This window comes from Capra hircus, chromosome 25 (genome assembly GCF_001704415.2).
Source record: "Capra hircus breed San Clemente chromosome 25, ASM170441v1, whole genome shotgun sequence".
Classification (NCBI taxonomy): Eukaryota; Metazoa; Chordata; class Mammalia; order Artiodactyla; family Bovidae; genus Capra; species Capra hircus.
This window is the reverse complement of record NC_030832.1, coordinates 9,795,374-9,815,416: the sequence shown is the minus strand read 5'-3', so window position 1 is coordinate 9,815,416 and position 20,043 is coordinate 9,795,374. Positions and strand designations below refer to the sequence as shown.

The 20,043-nt window shown below is 55.5% G+C and overlaps 2 protein-coding genes and 1 long non-coding RNA gene across 3 annotated transcripts; 2 read left to right on the top strand and 1 right to left on the bottom strand.

Moving 5' to 3' along the window:
• TNP2 (transition protein 2) lies at nucleotides 1,956-3,519 on the top strand. Its single transcript, XM_018041072.1, has 2 exons — nucleotides 1,956-2,422; nucleotides 3,352-3,519. Exons 1-2 carry the CDS (start codon nucleotides 2,029-2,031, stop codon nucleotides 3,366-3,368), a joined length of 411 nt encoding a protein of 136 aa, XP_017896561.1. The 5' UTR covers nucleotides 1,956-2,028; the 3' UTR covers nucleotides 3,369-3,519.
• Nucleotides 3,474-15,641, bottom strand: LOC108633919. Its single transcript, XR_001917290.1, has 3 exons — nucleotides 15,317-15,641; nucleotides 5,216-5,318; nucleotides 3,474-4,003 (listed from the first exon to the last, which is right to left on the bottom strand). It is a non-coding gene; the product is annotated as an uncharacterized LOC108633919 (long non-coding RNA).
• Nucleotides 15,734-17,556, top strand: SOCS1 (suppressor of cytokine signaling 1). The gene is made up of 2 exons (XM_018041073.1): nucleotides 15,734-15,831; nucleotides 16,401-17,556. Exon 2 carries the CDS (start codon nucleotides 16,451-16,453, stop codon nucleotides 17,108-17,110), a length of 660 nt encoding a protein of 219 aa, XP_017896562.1. The 5' UTR covers nucleotides 15,734-15,831; nucleotides 16,401-16,450; the 3' UTR covers nucleotides 17,111-17,556.

Genomic DNA, 20,043 nt, shown 5'->3' with positions numbered 1-20,043 from the left:
AGGACACCTAGACAGAGTCTTCAAAGCATGGTCCCCAGCCAGCCCTGAGCCCACACAAGGCAGCGGCGTTAGAACAGGGCCGCTCGCGCCCCCTTAATCCCCATGGAGGCCTCAGTGACCACGAGGCTGGCCTGGAGGCGGCCAAGCCTGAGTCCGAATCCTGACTCTGCCACTGACTAGCTGTGGGGCTCCGGACTGGCCATTCAACCTCTCTGAGCCTGCTCCCCCTTTGCAAACTGTGATGTTAGCTCCTCAGGGCTGCTGTAACAAGTGTTCAAAGCCTGGCAGCTTAGAATATATCCTTTCGTCTTCCAGAGGCCAGAAGTCTGAAATCAAGGAGTTCTCTGAGCCACAGGCCCTGGCGGCCCCAGGGCAGCCTCCCTTTCCTTGTCCAGCCTACGGGGTCAGCACTGCTCACTGCCGCAGGGCTCTAGTCTGGGCCTCTGCCTTCCCGGGGCCCCTTCTCCCTGAGCCTTCTCTTTGCTTTCTTATAAAGACATTGGCCTTTGGATTTAGGGTGCACTTGGATCATCCAGGATGCTCTGAATATCCTTAATTACATCTGCAAAGAGGCTTTTCCAAATACAGTGACGTTGACAGCTTCCAGGGATTGGGACGTGGACACATCTTTTGGGGGACTCTGTTCAGCCCAGTCCGAAGGTCACTAAGACTCAGGGACAAAGCCATCTAGAAGAGGTGGGGCCCAGAGCCCAGCCATATGGGAAGTGTTCCCTAAGGGAGGGTGATTTTCACCACGTGATCTGACGCATTTATGAAGAAATAGACTACAGTAAAAGCAGATGATAGCAAAGCTGTGCGTGAGCAACAGACGTGGGCTGGGGGTTCTGCCAGGGGGAGGGGAGGTAGAGATGGAGGGAGTCTCCCGAGGTTGAGCTGTAGGGAGAGTTGAGGGCCAAGAGCGAGGCGGGGGAGGCGTGGGTGGCTGTGGAGAGAAAGGGACGAAGGAGCTCTGACCAGGCTGTGCGTGCGTGCACGCACAGGGTGGGCTTTCTTCCCCAGGGGCTGGGAGGTCAGAGCAGGGGTGCACACTCGGCTGTGCTAGCAGGGGAGGAGGGGAGCGGAGGCGGCAGGCGGGAGGCAGAAGATTTTCAAGGGCCTCCTGAGGTTTGACAGGCGTCTCAGGCTCACAAGAATGCCAGGAAGGAAGGGGTGACAGCCCTTTGTCCAACAGGGAAACCAGGCCTCAGAACAACCGACCCAAGACAAGATATCAGAACAGAGTGGGCTTTGAACCCGACTCTGGATTCCCAGCTTTATATCCTGCTGGGGAGCCGGGCTTGTCAGGCAGGCCCCAGGACCACCGTGGGTCCCTTTGGTTACTTTTTTTTTTGGCTTTATTCATTTATTACAGTTTATTTTTAACTGAAGGATAACCCCTTTACAGTATTGTGTTGGTTTCTGCCATACATCCACACCTTTGGTCATTCTTATTCTCCGCCTGACAAGTCATCCCATGACCGCCATCCGGGTGGCGGTCGCCTACCTTGCTGACTGCCCACCCATCCCCAGTCTGCTGGGGTCAGGGCTGTGTGCCTGGATTCCAGCCTGCCTGCGTGGAGCCAGAACAAGACTGGGCGTGCTCGGACACGCTTACTGAGTTCTCACTGCGGGCTGGCCGAGGAGGGGGTAGGTGTCCCTATCCCCCGTTCTATGGAAGCAGGGACACTGGGACTAGAGAGGTGGGTGCCCAGGGTGAGGAGATCAGAAGGAAAAGCAGCAGCAGGCCCGGGGGGTGGGCCCAGCTCCACCCGGCCCAAGGGGCTGCTCTCAACCCACAGACACGCCCTTTGAAAGCTGCCCCACCCTGCATGTTAGGATGAGGGCAGAGGGCTTTATTCCCTGTTGGGCCACATCTGTTACACACCCCCGTGGCCGGTGCCATCACAATCGGGCCCAACTATATAACCAGGGGCTGCCAGGGCCTCTGTGAAGCTGGGTCTGCCAGAAGAGGAGGAGGTGGCGGCGGCTCCTGCCCCTCTAAGCAAGGCCGCCCCCCCCCCCCCGCCCATGGACACCAAGACACAGAGCCTTCCCAACACCCACACCCAGCCCCACAGCAACTCTCGGCCCCAAAGCCACGCCTGCAACCAGTGCAGCTGCAGCCACCACTGCCAGAGCCGCGGCCGCAGCCGGAGCTGCCGCAGCCACAGCCGCAGCCGCAGCCGGAACTCCAGCCGGCGCCCGAGGAGCCACCGCAGCCCCGCGGGGCACCAGGGCTCAGGCTCCAGCCCTCCTCTGCGGCGCCACAGATACACCATGCACTCCCACCAGGGTCCCTCGCGGGCCGTCACCCACTCTTGCAGCCACTCCAAGAACAGAAAGAACTTGGAGGGAAAGGTGATCAAGAGAAAGCAGGTCAAGAGGAGCAAGCAGGTGTACAAAAGAAAGAGGCAGAGCTCAGGTACCTGTCAAGCCGGTGGCCTTTCACAGGACTCCCCCAGAGAAGGGGGGCGCAGCCCAGCGGGGCTGTAGAGGCGGTGAGGTGAAGGCTGCCTCCGCCAAGTCAGAGCACAGAGGACCCACAGGCAAGGGTTAGGAGGGAGAGGGAACTACGGCAGTTGTATATATACGATGTGTTGATGGAATAGCTCTTTAATTGGATGGGTTGATTGGAAGGCTGGACAAATGGTGGATTAGCTAGGTGGAAGCATGGAGAGGTGAATAAGGCTGGGTAGATGAATAATTAGGAGGTCTGTTAGATAGGGAGTGGGTAGAAGGGTTATGATGGTTGCTTGAGTGGATGGGTAAGAAGGATGAGGGGAAAGAATGAATCCATTAAGTGACTGAGAATCAGAAGGGATGTGATTAGATTTCTAGATTGGGCTGATGCACTGGGAGGGTGAATGAATTGGTTGGCTGGGCAGATGGCTGAATGGATAAGGGTATGAACACAGCTGGATATCTGGAGGCATGCGTATTGAGAGGATATGAACTGGTTAAATAATGGTGGTCTAGGTGGGTGGAGGATCAGGTTGGCGGATGGATAAATGAACTGATAGAACTGACTGGACGGCGAACTAGCTGAATGGACTAACTGGACCAATGAACGAAAGAAAGACAGTGGGATTGGTGGACTGGATGTGTAGCCTGGATGTGGTTTAAAGAATGAAATGAATGTCGGACTGGGTTGAATTCATGGGTGCATGATAATGGATTCATGGGAATCCATTCTTGGATGGATTCTCAAGTCAAAAGGACCCTGATGACTGTCAGTTCTAGCCATGCCTCATATCTGATTACACATGAGCATCCAAAAACCCAAAGGAGAGGGTTAAGTGACCTTAGGAAGCACTGTTACTAAAGGCTCCCTTTCCCATTCCTATCCCTTAGGACGGAAGTACAACTGAGATGACACCCCATGGTTTGTTCCTGTGTCGGTTGCATCCAGATAAGAAACACCATCACACGTGGAACGCTAGAAGGAAGAAGTTAACTTTGCAGGAACATGTTACTACAGTGATTCTATGCAACATTGATTAAAGCTTGTACATCGGATGACTCATCCTTGAGTCGTTTCATTAACTGTGTCATGTTTTGGCGGGCCTGGTTGGAAGCACAAAGCGGGGAAGAGGTTGGGTAGGGAGGAGGGACATGCCTTGGGATGGGCTCTCATAAAAGTGTAAGGTATCAGTCCTCACGTGGAGCAGGAATGAATGGGAGGTAAACACACTAAGAAGCCTTTGGCATAGACGGGCAACGCTCTGCTCGGGCAGAGCCCTCCTTTGTCTTATACACTCCCATGTACGCATGCACACTCACACACGGGATTCCCTCGAGCCCACTCACTGTTCGTGTCGTCCACACGCAGAGTGGCAGGCCAGGACCATGGCAGACAGGCAGGAAGGGGGTTAGGAAAATGTGCTTTGCAGTCCAGAGCATCCTGAGTTTGGGTCCTGGCTCATTTTGTTTGCCTGCTGTGTTCCCTTGGGTTGGTGATCATTTGTTTGAATACATAAAGGACGAAGTGCTTTCAGGGGCTGGGCTGAAACACAAGACCACATCCACAGAAAGAACACAAACGTATAAGCACAAGATTTGCCAGTCGCAGGACTTCCCTGATGGTCTGGTGGTTAAGAATCCACCTTTTAATAATGCAGGGGACGTGGGTTCACTCCCTGGTCAGGGAACTGAGGCCCACAGCCCACAGCTAGAGAGCCCACGTGCCGCAGGTACAGAGCCCGCACTGTGGAGCCCACGTGCTGCAAGGGAAGAGCCCACCTGCCGCAGCTAAGGCCAGACATAGCCAAATATGGAACATTTGCCAGTCTCAATAAGCAGAATCGAGGGAGCCAGTCTGGGTGTGACACAGAGCAACTCTGGTGGGGCTGGGGGTGGGGACAGAGTCCAAGGAACTGGAGACCCGAGGAAGCACACTGCAGGCCGAGGGAACAGCATGTGCAAAGCCTGGAGGGAGCAAGAAAGGAGTCTGACGTATTCCAAAGGCTGGAGTGGCTGGCACAGGTGTGTGGGGGGCCGCCAGGGGGTGGGAGCGCCAGGCGGGGGCCAGGCCATGCAGGGTTTGCAGGCTGTGGGGAACCTGGGCATTTTATTTGGTGCGATAAGTCACGGGAGGTCTTAATCAGGCAAGCAACAGGGTCGAGCATCTTTGCTGTGTGGAGACTGACTGGCAGGGGACCGAAGGGACAAGAGGAAGCGCTGTGGACAGCGTGTGGCTAGGAGGGAGGGAGCAGAGCCTGGACCAAGTGTGGCAACAGAGACGTTCCTCTTGGAGGGAAGTTCTGAGATCAGAGATTCCTACTTCGCCCCAAACTCCTGGTTCCCTGTTTAGAAACCTAAGTCTGGAACTCCCCTGGTGGTCCAGTGGTTGAGTCTGTCTGCCAAGGCAGGGGACATGGGTTTGATCCTTGGTCTGGGAAGATTCCATGTGTCATGGAGCAACTGAGCCCGTGGCTACAACCACTGAAGTCCGCGGGCCCTAGAGCCCGTGCTCTGCAGCAAGAGAACCTGCTGCAGTGAGAACCCGCGCACCGCCAACTCCAGGGTAGCTGGAGAAAGCCCTTGTGTATCGACGAAGACCCAGCACAAGCAAAGCACAGCCACATAAAGCCATGGTAGTCACTGAAACACCTCTGTGCAGAAGCGGTTGGGAAGTGCTTCTAGAGGGCAAGTTTTAAGGGAGGAGGTGGAGACAGAGGGTCAGAGGGTAAGGTCAGGGACTTTAAGACCCACTCACCAGAGGACTTCCTTATTCCCTGGACGGTGTCCTTGTCTGATACAATCACAGAAGGCTGGAGCTGTACTGCAGAGAACATCAACTCTGTAATAGAGGATGTGACCTGGGAAGCAGACAGACTGGGTCACAAGTGTGCTTTACCGACCTTTTCCGACCCCACATTTCCCTGAAACCAACACTCAGGAAGAAGTGCCTGAGTAACACAGACACCCAGTCACATATATGAAGAAACTGCCATTCAAACCCACTCAGACGCAGAGCCAGAGGTTCACATGCGGACTCGCAAATGCACATCCCCGCCTACACACACACACACACACACACACACACACACACAGACACAGGCTCTCACACGCCTCCCCTCCCACACAGTGAGACACAAGCAAGCACTTGCAGGCGCACAGCTGCCCTCCCGCAGTCAGACACACAGTGACAAAAGGGGCAAAATCAAACCACAGATCCATTCTTTCACTTGCTTGGTTTGGGGTGGCGGCGGCAGTAGTTCAGGGGCAGGCCTGCTGGAAACCCAAATTCAGGAAACAGAGAAGTAGATGCTAACTCCAGCCACTGAGGGGCCTGGCACATTCTCCCAGTGTTGGGACGTTGGGGAGAACAGAAACAGCCCTGCCTGTGGTGGGGTTGCTTGCTCAGCTGCCTGGGGAGCCCCCCTAAGAGGACCCAACAGTCCTAGGGGTGGAGGGGGGAACAGCCAGGGAAGAGGGTACAGACCCTCTGTAGTGCTGAGATGCCTATTAGAGCTACGATTCAAGAGGAACGAACACCTCAAGCTCTGGAGATTCGGCTCCTCTCTTCCCTTTCTGGGTGACCCTAGGACTGCCTCTTTACCTCCCTGAGCCTTGGTTCAAACAGTAAAGACTCTGCCTGAAATGTGGGAGGCCTGGGTTTCGTCCCTGAGTCAGGAAGATCCCCTGGAGGAGAGAACAGTATTCTTGCCTGGAGAATCCCATGGACAGAGGAGCCTGGTGGGCTACAGTCCATGGGGTCACAGAGAGTTGGACACAACTGAGGGACCAACAGTGTCGCTTTCTTGCACTCTGTAAAGAGGGCCAAGGCGCCATGCTGTTCTTGATCGCTGCACCCCTGTGCCAGCATGGGGCCTGGGCACGCATTAGGTGCCCAGCAAATACTGGACGAACAAAGGAAAGAAGGTGCAGACAGTGAGATGCCACGTGTATACCCACTGAATAGGCAAAACCAGAAAAGGCTGGATGATACTAGCCAGGTACTGAGAGGGCCCAGCAAAGCAGATATGATTGAATGCAGTCGCCTAGAGGGCAGACGTGCATACGCAGGTTGGCAGGCGACTGGGTGGTGTCTATGAGAAGTGTGCAAAGCGTTTCTCACACACATGTGCCAGAGTTCAGGGCCTTGTGGCTTGCAAGAGCAAAAAACTGCAAAGGACCCACAGGAGGGCTAAGTAAGCACGCAGGTTCACTGAGGACTATCGTGTAGTTTTAAAAAGAACGGGGTTGACCTCTGTGCAATCCCTCCAGACTGCCACGACACGGTGCTGGGTGAAGGGGCAAGATGGAGAAAGAAACACCATTGGGGGAGGGCAGAATTCCACACAAAGCAACACTGTACTTTTATGGGGGAAAAAGCAGGTATGTAAGTGCTTAGACAAGATGTGGAAGGACACAGACTAAGTGGGTGCCTGGGGATACGTCGGGGGAGGGGAGATGCTTTATTTTCTACAAAAACACGAAAAACTAAATTAGGGAGAATAGGAAGGAGCATCAGGGGAGCATGTAATAAGCGCTCAGCAAAGCTCTGTCGACTCTAGAAAGAGATAACGCAGGAACTCTGCGTCTGCAAAGTGCTGTTATCTTTTCTTGACAGCGCTCGTCCATTCTGGGCCTGCTGGTCCAGGCGAGAGGATCCAGGAGCCCCTTCCCAGAGGGACTCACCGCCCTGGGGCACAGAGAGGCCAATGCTAGCCGCCCACTGCTGTCCCCAGCCAAGCCTCTGCCTGTAAACCATGCAGGTGGCACTGGCGCCCCTCCGCTTCCCGGAGCCTCGTCTCCCACCACCTGCCACGCAGGTCCTCAAGCTGTGGCCTCCAGGCCTCTGCTGACTGCCATGCTCTGCCAGAAGTGCTCTGCCTGCTTCTCCTTGGGCTGAGTTTCACTTGCTCTTTAAAATTTGGGTCAAGGGACTTCCCTGGTGGTCCAGTGGCTAAGAATCCACCTGTCAATGCAGGGGACACAGGTTCGATCCCTGGTCTGGGAGGATCCCACAGCTGAGGAGCAGTTAAGCCTGTGCGCCACAGCTACTGAGCCTGTGCTCCAGGGCCCGTGAACCAGAACTCCTGAGCCCATGCCCTGCAATTACTGAAGCCTGCTCCCCTAGAGCTCGTGCTCCACAACAAAAGAAGCCACCGCAATGAGAAGCCTGCTCACAGCAACCAGGGAGTAGCCTGTGCACCATAAGCAAGTAAATGTGCTCAGCCACTCAGCCGTGTCTGACTCTCTGCGACCCCACGGACTGTAGCCCTCCAGGCTCCTCTGTCCACGGGATTCTCCAGGCAAGAACACTGGAGTGGGTTGTCATGCCCTCCTCCAGGGGATCTTCCCGACTCGGTGATCGAACGCATGCCTCCCACGTCTCTTGCATTGCACGTGGATTCTTTACTGCTGAGCCACCCAGGAAGCCCAAATCAATAAGTGAATTTGGGGCAAGGGTCGCCTCCTCCCAGAGCCTGCTCAGCCCTGCTGGCTTGGCCAGGGGCCTTTTCTGGAGCCAGCAGATACTGGGCTTCCCACACCACAAATCTGCTGCTGGCCTGTGTCCTAAAGCAACAGGCCTTAAGTGAGGGAACTGGGATGTGGCAAGCCCCTGGTCACGGCGCCTGCCTCCCCCCCCCACCCCCGCCACGGCTTTCTTTGGTGCATGGCTTAAAGCTGAGGAGGCGCCTGACCCCACCCACAAGGTCCCCAACCTGTGACAGTCAGCCCTTGTGTCTAGTTGCATAGCTTCTGCAAATTCTTATTTCCCCTCTGTGCCAGCTGCCAGAGGTGACTGCTGTTGCTCTTCTCGTCAGCTCACGATACCTACTTTGCCACTTATGAGATGCGGTAGGGTGGGAACCAGATGGGCCTGTTAGAATGGTGGGAAAAACAGAATAAATCAGCTTGGAGTGAGGTCCTGGGAGATTTACTGATGAAAAGGCAGTGGGCCTGTCAGGCTCAGGCTTTGCGACAGTTCTCTGGGCCACCGGATGAAGGCAACTTGCCTGAAGTCACAGCGAGGGTGGGAGCGAGGGAGGGGGTGGGAAGGGGCTCTCAGAAGTCCTCTTCCCAGGCCCTCCTTTTTTCCAGCTATGAACACGGTACCAGCATTCTGAAAGCTGGCTAATACTGGATACTCCACATAATCTCTGACCTCATCTCTCCTGTTTCACCCGTCACACGGAGATCAAGGGCCTGCTGGAATGTTCCCACCAGGTCTCCCCAGGACCTGGAGTCCAGCCACCAGCTCAGGCCATGACCCCTCTCCTACTCGACGAGAGCCCTCTCCTTGGGCTCGAGCGTCCCCTCCCCTCCACGGAAAGTGTGTTCCTGTGTGATCTCCTGCCGTTGGGATCAGCCAGGACTAGGTTCTACCTCATGTCACGCAGCAGCCTCTGTGGACAGAGGCCAAGCCCCAGGTTCTCCAAGACACTCTTGGCAAGTTTCACCAGCTCTTTGAGGAGCAATTTTCTCATCTGGGAAATGGCGGCATAATTTCCACCTCACAGAACCACGTGGATGCGCGTGTGCTGTCATGACTAACTCTTTGCGACCCTATGGACCGTAGCCCCGCCAGGCTCCTCTGTCCGTGGGATTTCCCAGGCAAGAATACTGGCATGGGTTGCTATTTCCTTCTCCAGGGGATCTTTCCAACCCAAGGATTGAACCCGTGTCTACCTGCATCTCCTATGTTGCAGGCGGATTCTTTACGGCTGAGCCACCAGGGAAGCCAAGGGGTGGGGGTGGGGGGGTGTAAATAAGAGATGCCCAGACTGTCACCTGGACCACAGCCGGCTGAGCAAATGATGCCTCCCCTTCCTGGGTCCCTGGGGAGTGAGGGCGGACCTCAGAACTCAGGTCTCAGGCTCCTCAAGCAGGGCTCTCTACTACAACGCACACTGCAACACACACGTGTCCTGGCTTCCCCTGGGGACTGTCTCTGTACCCATCTCGGGGCTAGTGCGGTTACATCCTTGGGGGGGGGTGGTCGGGGCAGTTGTGAGGTGTGTCCCAAGCCCCCACACTATACATCACTGTGGCTACTGTCTCAGCAGTCCAGAAAGTCAATAGCCAGAGGATTCTTTCCATGCCCAATCCTGTAGCATCTCCTGGGCTGGAAGAAATGTCTCCTGCAGTCAGGGTGAAATCTAAACACTTCCCATGTCCCCACAAAGCCTGCACCATGAACTGGACCCCTATGAACCTCTATACCTCACCACCTTGCTCTCTACACCAATGACACGTGTCTCCTTTCTGATCCTCAACACGGCTGATCACTCCCATCGCAGGCCCTTTGCACTGGTGGTTGTACCTGGAATCCTTATCACCCCTTATTTAGAAAGGCCTCAACTGCAACCTCCAACCAAGAGGCTTTCCCTGACTGCTTTATCTCATTCTTGCCCACACCCCACAAAAACCCTGTTGCTCCTTCTTTCCTGTTTGTTTTCCCATAGCACTTACCATGATCTAAATTGATCTAATGAATTTACTTCCTATTTCTCCTATGACTGCTTGAAAACCTCTGAGTTCCCAGTGCCTGGCAGATAGTAGACACTCAATAAATGTGTATATGTGTATGTACCGCACAACTGCACTCATCTCACACGCTAGTAAAAGTAATGCTCAAAATTCGGCAAGCCAGGCTTCAGCAGTACATGAACCGTGAACTTCCAGATATTCCAGCTGGTTTTAGAAAAGGCAGAGGAACCAGAGATCAAATTGTCAACATCTGCTGGATCATCGAAAAAGCAAGAGTTCCAGAAAAACATCTATTTCTGCGTCATTGACTATGCCAAAGCATTTAACTGTGTGGATCACAATAAATTGTGGAAAATTCTGCAAGAGATGGGAATACCAGACCACCTGACCGGCCTCTTGAGGAAACCTATATGCAGGTCAGGAAGCAACAGTTAGAACTGGACATGGAACAACAGACTGGTTCCAAATAGGAAAAGGAGTACGTCAAGCCTGTATATTGTCACCCTGCTTATTTAACTTCTATGCAGAGCACATCATGAGAAATGCTGGGCTGGAAGAAGCACAAGCTGGAATCAAGATTGCCAGGAGAAATATCAATGAGCTCAGATATGCAGATGACACCACCCTTATGGCAGAAAGTGAAGAGGAACTCAAAAGCCTGGTGATGAAAGTGTAAGAGGAGAGTGAAAAAGTTGACTTAAAGCTCAACATTCAGAAAACAAAGGTCATGGCATCCAGTCCCATCACTTCAAGGGAAATAGATGGGGAAACAGTGGAAACAGTGTCAGACTTTATTTTTGGGGGGCTCCAAAATCACTGCAGATGGTGACTGTAGCCATGAAATTAAAAGATGCTTACTCCTTGGAAGGAAAGTTATGACCAACTTAGATAGCATATTCAAAAGGAGAGACATTACTTTGCCAACAAAGGTCCATCTAGTCAAGGCTATGGTTTTCCCAGTGGTCATGTAGGGATGTGAGATTTGGACTGTGAAGAAAGCTGAGCACCGAAGAATTGATGCTTTTGAACTGCGGTGTTGGAGAAGACTCTTGAGAGTCCCTTGGACTGTAAGGAGATCCAACCAGTCCATCCTAAAAGAAATCAGTCCTGGGTGTTCATTGGAGGGACTGATACTGAAGCTAAAACTCCAATACTTTGGCTACATCATGGGAAGAGTTGACTCATTGGAAAAGACCCTGATGCTGGGAGGGATTGGGGGCAGGAGGAGAAGGGGACGACAGAGGATGAGATAGCTGGATGGCATCACTGCCTCGATGGACATGAGTCTGAGTGAACTCTGGGAGTTGGTGATGGACAGGGAGGCCTGGCGTGCTGTGATTCATGGGGTCACAAAGGGTCGGACACGACTGAGTGACTGAACTGAACTGAACCGAACTGTATGTATGCTCAATTACTCAGTCATGTCCTACCTGTTGAATAAACACTGGATGGGTGAAATAAATGTCATTACCCCTATCGAGCAGATGAGGAAACCGAGCCACAGAGAAGCGAAGAAGCTGGTCCCAGACTACGTGCTCATTGACAGATTGAAACCAGAATCCACTGCTCGGAGGGCCCCAGAGGTACAGACTCCCATGGGAATCTCGATTGTAAAGAAAGGCTGAGGAGCACTGGGCAGAGGGCAGTTTCAAGATTATACGACCTGAAGGGGCTGCTTTTCCCAGCAAGACTTTGCCAAAACTAGAAAAAGAAACTGAAAAACTGAGCTCCAGGGGCCAAGATCTTGACTCCTCCCAGCTGCTGGCTAAGCCTCTCCCTTCTGCGCCTGCCAGGGCTGCCAAGGGTGGGGGAGGAGAACCAGCCCCCATGTCTGCTGTGGCCCAGCAAGCTGCGGACACAGGACTGCCCCAACTGCCCCGTGACGAGAAGTCGCTTGTGCCAAGAAGCGCCTTCTCTGTGCCTGGCCCCTTGCTTTGGGCTGTGCTTCACACTGCTCTGTGAAGCATGAAATTTCCAAAGCCCGCTTTGCAGCTGGGGCGAATGAGGCCCAGCGTGGGCAAGCGGCTGGCCTGTGGTCTCCACGGCCCATGGCCCAGCTTCCTGCGAGTCTAGGGCAGGCCCTCCACGGAGAACAGCCCAGGAGACGGATGCTTGTCAATCAGCGTATTTCTTTTTCCCTTTGGTATCTGGATTTGGTTTCATTTTGAACTCAGGCTTTAGAAAATGAAACCAAAGTGGTAGTAACTGTCACCATCGGTGGTGAGGAGAACCCACGTGTGCTTGGCAACTTGTGCTTGGCTCACTGCTCTTGCACAACCAGAATCTGCTTGGGGCGGGGGGAGGAAGAGGCCAAGCCTACCGTACAGGCAAGAAAACTGAGACTCAGAAGGGCCCAGAGCCAAAAATGGGGAGACGGAGGCTTGGCTGCCAAGACCTGGAGTCTCCCCAATCTTACAAACAGGAGGAAAGTCAGCAGAATGGTCCTCACTCCTCCCCAGGCAGGCTTAGGATGCAAATGCATCCCTCTTATTTTCTTGGTATCTACTGTTTCACCAGAAGACAGACCAGGATTGGAGACCACCAGGAATCCAGCTGGGGCAGAGGGTGGGGAGAGGAGGTGGGAAGGAAATCTATAGCACAGCAAACGGGTGAAAGCTTTAGGGTCTGAGCTCCTGGGTGTGAACCTCCGCCCTGCCCCTTCTGAGTTGTGTGCCCCTGGGCGAGTGACTCCCCCCTCAGTTTCTCTATCTGTAAAATGGGCAGATTGGATCGTGGTGTCAGTCTAGGTCTAAGGACTGTATTTATTATCCAGCCAGTTTAGGCCAGTACATCACGTGTGTGTGTGCTAAGTCGCCTCTGTCACGTCTGACTCTTTGCGACCCCATGGACTGTAGCCCGCCAGGCTCCTCTGTCCATGGAATTCTACAGGCAAGAATACTGGAGCGGGTTGCCATTTCCTTCTCCAGGGGACCTTCCTGACCCAGGGATCGAACTCACGTCTCTTATGTCTCCTGCACTGGTGGGCGGGTTCTTTACCGCTAGTGCCACTTGGGAAGAACCTAACACATCACAGGTAACAGTAAATGAAATGAAGAAGGGGGCTCCGTGGGATGGGTGGGCATGTGGCAACAAGTAGGGGGTCAGAGGAGGAGGTCCTAGTGCTCAGGAATAAGAGGGAACTCTTTGAAGCAGCCATCTGGGCTGTCAATGAGTGGTAGGGGGCATATGGGCCATCAGACACAGATCTGCTCTGGGCAAGGAGACATGCTGGCAGGAAGACAAGTCACGCAGGAGCCAGTCCAGCCTGGCTGCCTTCTCTGGGCCTGGACCACCCGCCTCCAGCTCGAGTGAGAAGGAGGTGCTGTGTCTCCCCGCTGCCAGCAGCCAGGGGCCTGGTTAACCCCCATGCAACGCTCTCCTTTCACTCCACCCATGCTGTCTATGGCCTGCTTTCCTTGCACTAGGACTTCTAACATGAAGCCATGAGCTCCAATATGCTGTCAGGGCTGCTGACGGCCGCCGATGAACAACAGCAGCAAAAGCAATCACCTACTGAATGCCTCTGACGCACCAGGGACTGGTGTAAGCACGTGACCCCTAATCACTCTTTTAATCCCCACACTATGAGGGAGATGTTATTACCCCCTTCAGAGATGAGGAAACCAGGCAAGGGAGTTAATTACACGTCCAAGGTCAGAGGGACAGAAAGTTGCAAAATTAGAATTGGAAACTAGGCAGACTGCAGCCAGAGCCCAGCTTCCAACCACTGCTTTGTGCTGCCACCCACCGCAGGGCAGCCCCCTGCAGGCGCTCCGGGCTGACCACAGCACCCGAACACTGGCCCAGGCATGGCTATGCACCTTCTCATGCCCTTGCACACACACACAAACACACACCCCAGCGCCCACACCACACCCCCCACCCCACCACCCCCCAGACCACATCAACGACCAACATCAGCTGCTGCCACACACACCACACACACACACACACACACACACACACACACACCCAGGACGACCACATCAACGACCAACATCAGCTGCTGCCACACACACACACACACACACACACACACACACACACCCAGGACGACCACATCAACGACCAACATCAGCTGCTGCCACACACACACACACACACCCAGGACGACCACATCAACGACCAACATCAGCTGCTGCCACACACACACACACACACACACACACACACACACACACCCCTAGGACGACCACATCAACGACCAACATCAGCTGCTGCCACACACACACACACACACACACACACACACACACACACCCCCAGGACGACCACATCAACAACCAACATCAGCTGCTGCCAACACGGATTCCGGGAGACAGTGGGATCCTACACAAGGTGGGTTCTGGGCCATCCTCTTGTGTACACAAGGTGGGTTCTGGGCCATCCTCTTGTGTTCACCAGGAAACACGGGGATCCTGGGCTCTGCCCGGGGTCAGGGCAGGAAAGCACCAGGGAGGCTGGCAGGAGGACCTGGCGCCAGGGCTAGGAGCCAAGCGGCAAAGCTGCGCTGCGGCCTGAGAGTTGCCTGTAGAGGGCAGTGTGCGCCAGTGTTGGGCAGGACCCTGCCAAACCTAGCTACTCCGCCTGACCCCTCCAGGCTGTGAGATTCACCACCCACCAGCCGGCCCCCAAGCTCATTTGTTCTTTCTTTCATTCAAAAATACATGTACTAGCCAGGCACCTACTCCATGCCCTTCTATGACAGACAGCATCATACACAAACGAACAAACTGTTACGGGTACCCCATCATTCCAAGACCCGAGGTATGAGTGTGGGGAGGGAGCAGCTGGGGGCAGGGGTGGGATCTGTAAGAGAGGAGGGAGGAAGAGGAGGGGCTGGCCAGGAAAGCTCAGAGTAGGCTTCTGCAATGATCACATCTGAAAATGAACTCTCTTTCCCCTGGGCTCCAAAGTGCATTTAGAGGTGCCCAGCTGCTCCCTCCTCTCCCCCAAATAAAAGCGAGGAGGGTGTGCCTCGTTTGGAGCTCCCCCTCTGCCAGTCACCGGGCCTCAGTTTCTCCACCTATCTGGCAGGAGAAAAGGCAGGCCAAGGCCGCCGGGGACCTTGCCAGGCCCCACCCGGTTTCCAAGGAACTGGGCTCGCAGTCGAGGTACCCCTCCCGCGCAGCCAAAGGGTTCCTCCGAAGCCTGTGGTCAACCCGCCGCTTCCTGGGAACCCTAAGACAAGACCAGGGACAGAGACAGGCAGGGAGGGATGCGGATGCGGCCATCTAGAGGCTCCAGGACGAGGGGGGGCAGGGCGAAGGAGGCAGCAGTCCCGAGGGGTCCCAGGTGAGACCCCAGAATAGGGTGGAGGTGTCCGGCTCCAGAGTAGAGGACAGAGGTCTACCAGAGATGGGTGCTGAGACACCTGGCGGAGGTGACTGGTGTGTCAGGGCCAGTCCGGAGTATCCTAATGGGCTTGCCTGAAGAAATCTGCGACCGAAGGCAGTGGGGGTACCGGAGGGCCGCCAGGTCCGAAAGGGAGGGTGCTGAGAAGTGCCCCGGAGATTCAAGGGCAGTGCTAGAGACCTTGACAGACCGGTCCTAGGACAGGTGCGAGGCTAGGTCAGGGCTGGGGGACCTCCCCGAGGAGGGGTCCCGGATTTGTGGGAAAAGTCGAGCTGCGCCCGCCACCGCGGTGCGCAGAAAAAGAAACCGAAAGTGGCGCGGCAGGGCGGGCCTGGAGGGGGCGGAGCCGGCGGGGGCGGGGCCTCGCAAGCCCCAAGCTTCAGAGCCGGTTTAAAAGACTGGTGCAGGGGCGGGCGCGCAGCAGAAAGAGCTGCGGCCGTGGCAGCTGCACGGCTCCCGGCCCCGGAGCATGCGCGAGAGCCGCCCCGGAGACCCCCGCCGCCCCGCCCGCGGCGCCCCGCGCCCCGCCGCCAGGTGAGACGGACGCTGGGCGACGAAGCTAGAGGGAGAGGGGAGGAACGCACGGGACCGCCCGGGGCCGGGGCGGCCTCGGGGGCTGCGTGGTGGGGTCGCGGCCGCCACGCCCCAGGCCCCTGCGGGCCCCAGCCTGGCGGACCCCGCGCTTGGGGTACCCGCAGCGCCGCTTTCTCCTGCTTTTTTGCCCGAATCGCCCGGACGAGGCGTCCGTTCCCGCCCTGGCCGGCAGGCGGCAGCCGCGGGGCGGTGAGCCGAGGACCCGGTGGCCCGAGTCCGGGACAGGCTTCTGCTCGGCGCTTCTCTCCACGCCCCCTTCTCGACTCGGACTCGGAGGCGGCACAGCGCGCCGCCGAGCTCCCACCCGCCAGCAAGGGCGCCGCGGGCGGGCAAGCCCATTTTCTAGATGAGTCCACTGAGGCTCAAAGGGCCGCGCGGACGCAGGCTTGAGCCCTCGGCCCTTTAGGAGCGGCTCAGCCCAGGGCCCCGCCCCTCCCGAGCTGCCTCGCGGGCCCTCACCTGCCCAGTCTCACCCGGACTCCCTGCTCACTGCCTGTCTCCCCCATCAGCGCACCCCCGGACGCTATGGCCCACCCCTCCGGCCGGCCCCGCGTGTAGGATGGTAGCACACAACCAGGTGGCAGCCGACAATGCAATCTCTACGGCAGCAGAGCCCAGACGGCGGCCAGAGCCTTCTTCCTCCTCCTCCTCCTCTTCTTCTTCCACCTCCTCGCCCTCGTCCGCGGCCCCGGCGCGCCTGCGGCCCTGCCCGGCGGCCGTGGCCCCGGCCCCCGGCGATACACACTTTCGCACGTTCCGCTCGCACGCCGAATACCGGCGCATCACCCGCGCCAGCGCGCTCCTCGACGCCTGCGGCTTCTACTGGGGGCCCCTGAGCGTGCACGGAGCGCACGAGCGGCTGCGCGCCGAGCCCGTGGGCACCTTCCTGGTGCGCGACAGCCGACAGAGGAACTGCTTCTTCGCCCTCAGCGTGAAGATGGCCTCGGGCCCCACGAGCATCCGCGTGCACTTCCAGGCCGGCCGCTTCCACCTGGACGGTAGCCGCGAGAGCTTCGACTGCCTCTTCGAGCTGCTGGAGCACTACGTGGCGGCTCCGCGCCGCATGCTGGGGGCCCCGCTGCGCCAGCGCCGCGTGCGGCCGCTGCAGGAGCTGTGCCGCCAGCGCATCGTGGCCACCGTGGGCCGCGAGAACCTGGCGCGCATCCCCCTCAACCCCGTCCTCCTCGACTACCTGAGCTCCTTCCCCTTCCAGATCTGACCGGCCGCACACCGCAGCATTAACTGGGCCCCCCCGCCCCTTATTATTTTCTATTATTAATTATTATTTCTCCTGGACCATGTGGGTGCCCTCCCCACCTGCGTTGGAGGGAGCGGGCGTAGGGGGCGAGGCGCCTCCGGCCCTGGGCTGGAGACCAGGCCGCAGACCCCTCCCCACGTCTTGAGGGGTGCCCTCTCCTGGTGCTCCCTCTGGGTCCCCCTGGTTGTCGTAGCAGCTTAATTTAAAACTGTATGTGGGACCAGGGCCTGAACTCGTACCTCCTACCTCTTCATGTTTACATATGCTCAGTATCTTTGCACAAACCAGGGGTTGGGGGAGGGTCTCTGGCTTTATTTTTCTGCTATGCAGAATCCTATTTTATATTTTTTACCACCAGTTTAGGTAATAAACTTTATTATGAAAGTTTTTTTTTTTTAAGAAAAAAAGTTTCTAGAGCGTGTGCTTTGGTCAAAGGTTTTCCACGGTTCTGAGTGGGTCCGGGTTCCTATATTGACCTGGGTGTGGCTGAAGGTGGTGTGTGGCCCCCCCAGGTTCTGTGGCTGGGAACCCCACATGGCTTCAGCCTCAGCTCTCAGGGGGAGAGGAACCCTTGGTCTAGTTTTGGTATTGTGTGTCTGGTAAAAGGGCACTTCGTGTTTGAACACACTTAATGTGTGTCAGGTCCTATCTGTACTTTATTTACATACACTTAAATTGACTTAATCTATAAAGACTACCCTATGAAGCAAGGCTCTTACCCCATTTTATGGAAGAGAAAACCGAGGCAGGGTAAATTTGCCTGTGGTCATTCCGGTGTCAGAGAAAGACACTTGGGCCTTTTTTTGGCCGTCCTCCCAGAAATCTGTTTGAAATGGATGACAGAGGGGAAACTTCTTTCATTCTGTGACCACAGCTTCTTCCAGGAAGAGGGTGGGGGTGGGGGGGGTTGATGAGTTTTTGGAAGGAGGAGTGGTACATTCTGAAACTGTATCTAGGGAGACAGAGATACTGAGATGGGATGGGGATAACAGGGTCAGGTCTGAACTTCCTTCTTCCCGCCCTGTCTTGTCTCGTGTACTTTTTGGTGAACACGCAACTTGCAACCAGAAAGACGCTCTGTGGTCTGTGGTGGCAGGAGGGCCCTCTTGGCAGCTCTGGGCAATTCCCTTTGCCTCTAGGGGCCTCAGCGACTGCCTCTGAAATGGCTTGCTTTGCTGTAACCCTCAGCAGCAGGTACTGATGCATAGTGGATGGAGGAGTGATGTTTTCCAAAACTGGGGCTGGCCAGCATCACTAAAGAATGCACAGGACATGGGTTTTATGGCTACTCCTGTATCTGTGGCCGGTCTGCTGGCCACTCAGGGCTGTGGTGCTGCACCTGGTGCATCGAGTCATTTTCAGGTGTAGGGTTAAGCGGCCTCACAGACACATCCCACTCCAATTTTAGAACTCCAAATGGCCCTCTGCAGCCCTGGACATGCTTATAATGGAGTGTCCTAATATTTAATAACACCTTTCAGACTTTAAACTGCAGCATAAAATTAACTTGATAGCCGGAGAGCTGGAGTGGCCCAGGCTTGTCTTGGGGATTAAATAGGTTCCAGGCCCCAAGGTTAAGGATGGCCAGGAGAGATTTAGGATCTCAGAGAGCTTTGGCAATTTCATCCTTTAATGAGGTGGGGGGGGGGGGTGGAGAGGGAGAGAGGGAGGGGGGAAGGTAGGTGATGTCTGTGTGCCTCCAAGGAATCACTGCTTTCTCTTCTTTGAACCGTCTCCCTTCCCTTTGTTTTGTGCTTTGTGGCTCAAGTCTTGTGTTCAGACTTTCCTGTCTCCTACCCAGCTTGGGCAGGGCAAGGAGAAACCCAAGAAGGTTGTGCTGGGGCACACGGCAGACACTTTAGTGAGCGCTTACTGTATGCTGGGCCCTGTGCTACTCTAAGCCTCTCAACTGGCCTGTGGGTTAGAAACCTCTCCCCCTTTATATAGATGAGAAAACTGAGGCTCAGAGAGGCAAAGTAGGGCATACAGCAAGTGGTGGAGCCAGATGGCAAACTCAGACAGTACTGCTTCAGAGGCTGGGTAGCACTAGCCTCCCATGAGGGCCTAACAGTCGAAATAATAACAGTAGCAGCTGCTAACATTTATATCTGCATCACTGGGAAGGCACCATTCTGAGCGCCTAGTCACCTATATTAAAACATTCAACCTTCAACTAAGCCTTAGGATTTAGGTGCTATTAACTAACATTCCCATTTTTCAGATAAGGAAACAGGTCCTCATCTAAGGAGGGACAAATCGCAGTCAAGTTTATAATATTTCCAGGGCTTTTCCCTTCTCAAAAAAAAAAAAAAAAGCTTAAAAGTCACATCTTCATTACCCAAACTCATTTCCCTTAGCAAGACAGCTGAAACTAAAGCTCCTTTACTCACACTCCCCAGAGCTGGCCCCTTCTCTTTGTGAGTCTTTTTTTTTTTTTTTAAGCTATACTGCCATGCATAAAGTGACCTGAAATGACCTAGAAGCCCCCGGGAGCTGCACTCCAGACCGAGTTAACAGATGGGCATGGCAGTGCAGACGCTGCAGGACAGGGGGGCGGCGCGCGCCGTGTGGCTTCCCCATGGTGCAGATCGTCTCAAACCTCAGCTTTGTGATTCAGCAGTGCTGACGTCAATTTACAAGAATGAAAAGTGAGAGGAGGACTGGTGTATGTGTGGGCCTGGGCTGGGGGCCCAGGTGCGACTGAGGTATTCTTCCCACTAACAGCGGGTGAGCGGGGCAGCAGAGGGCGGGCAGGATGGCAAAGGGGCCGCTCTCCAGGACAACGGGGACTGCAGGCCTGGGTGAGAACAGCCTCTGACCCGCATCAAAGCCTTTCCTCAGCGGGGGACTCTGCCCCCCATTTCAGAGATGAGGAAACAGAGGCCCAGAGAAGT

Coding starts and splice junctions, on each gene's coding strand:
- TNP2 (XM_018041072.1), top strand. CDS start 2,029: ATGGACACCAAGACACAGAGCCTTCCCAACACCCACACCCAGCCCCAC.
- SOCS1 (XM_018041073.1), top strand. CDS start 16,451: ATGGTAGCACACAACCAGGTGGCAGCCGACAATGCAATCTCTACGGCA.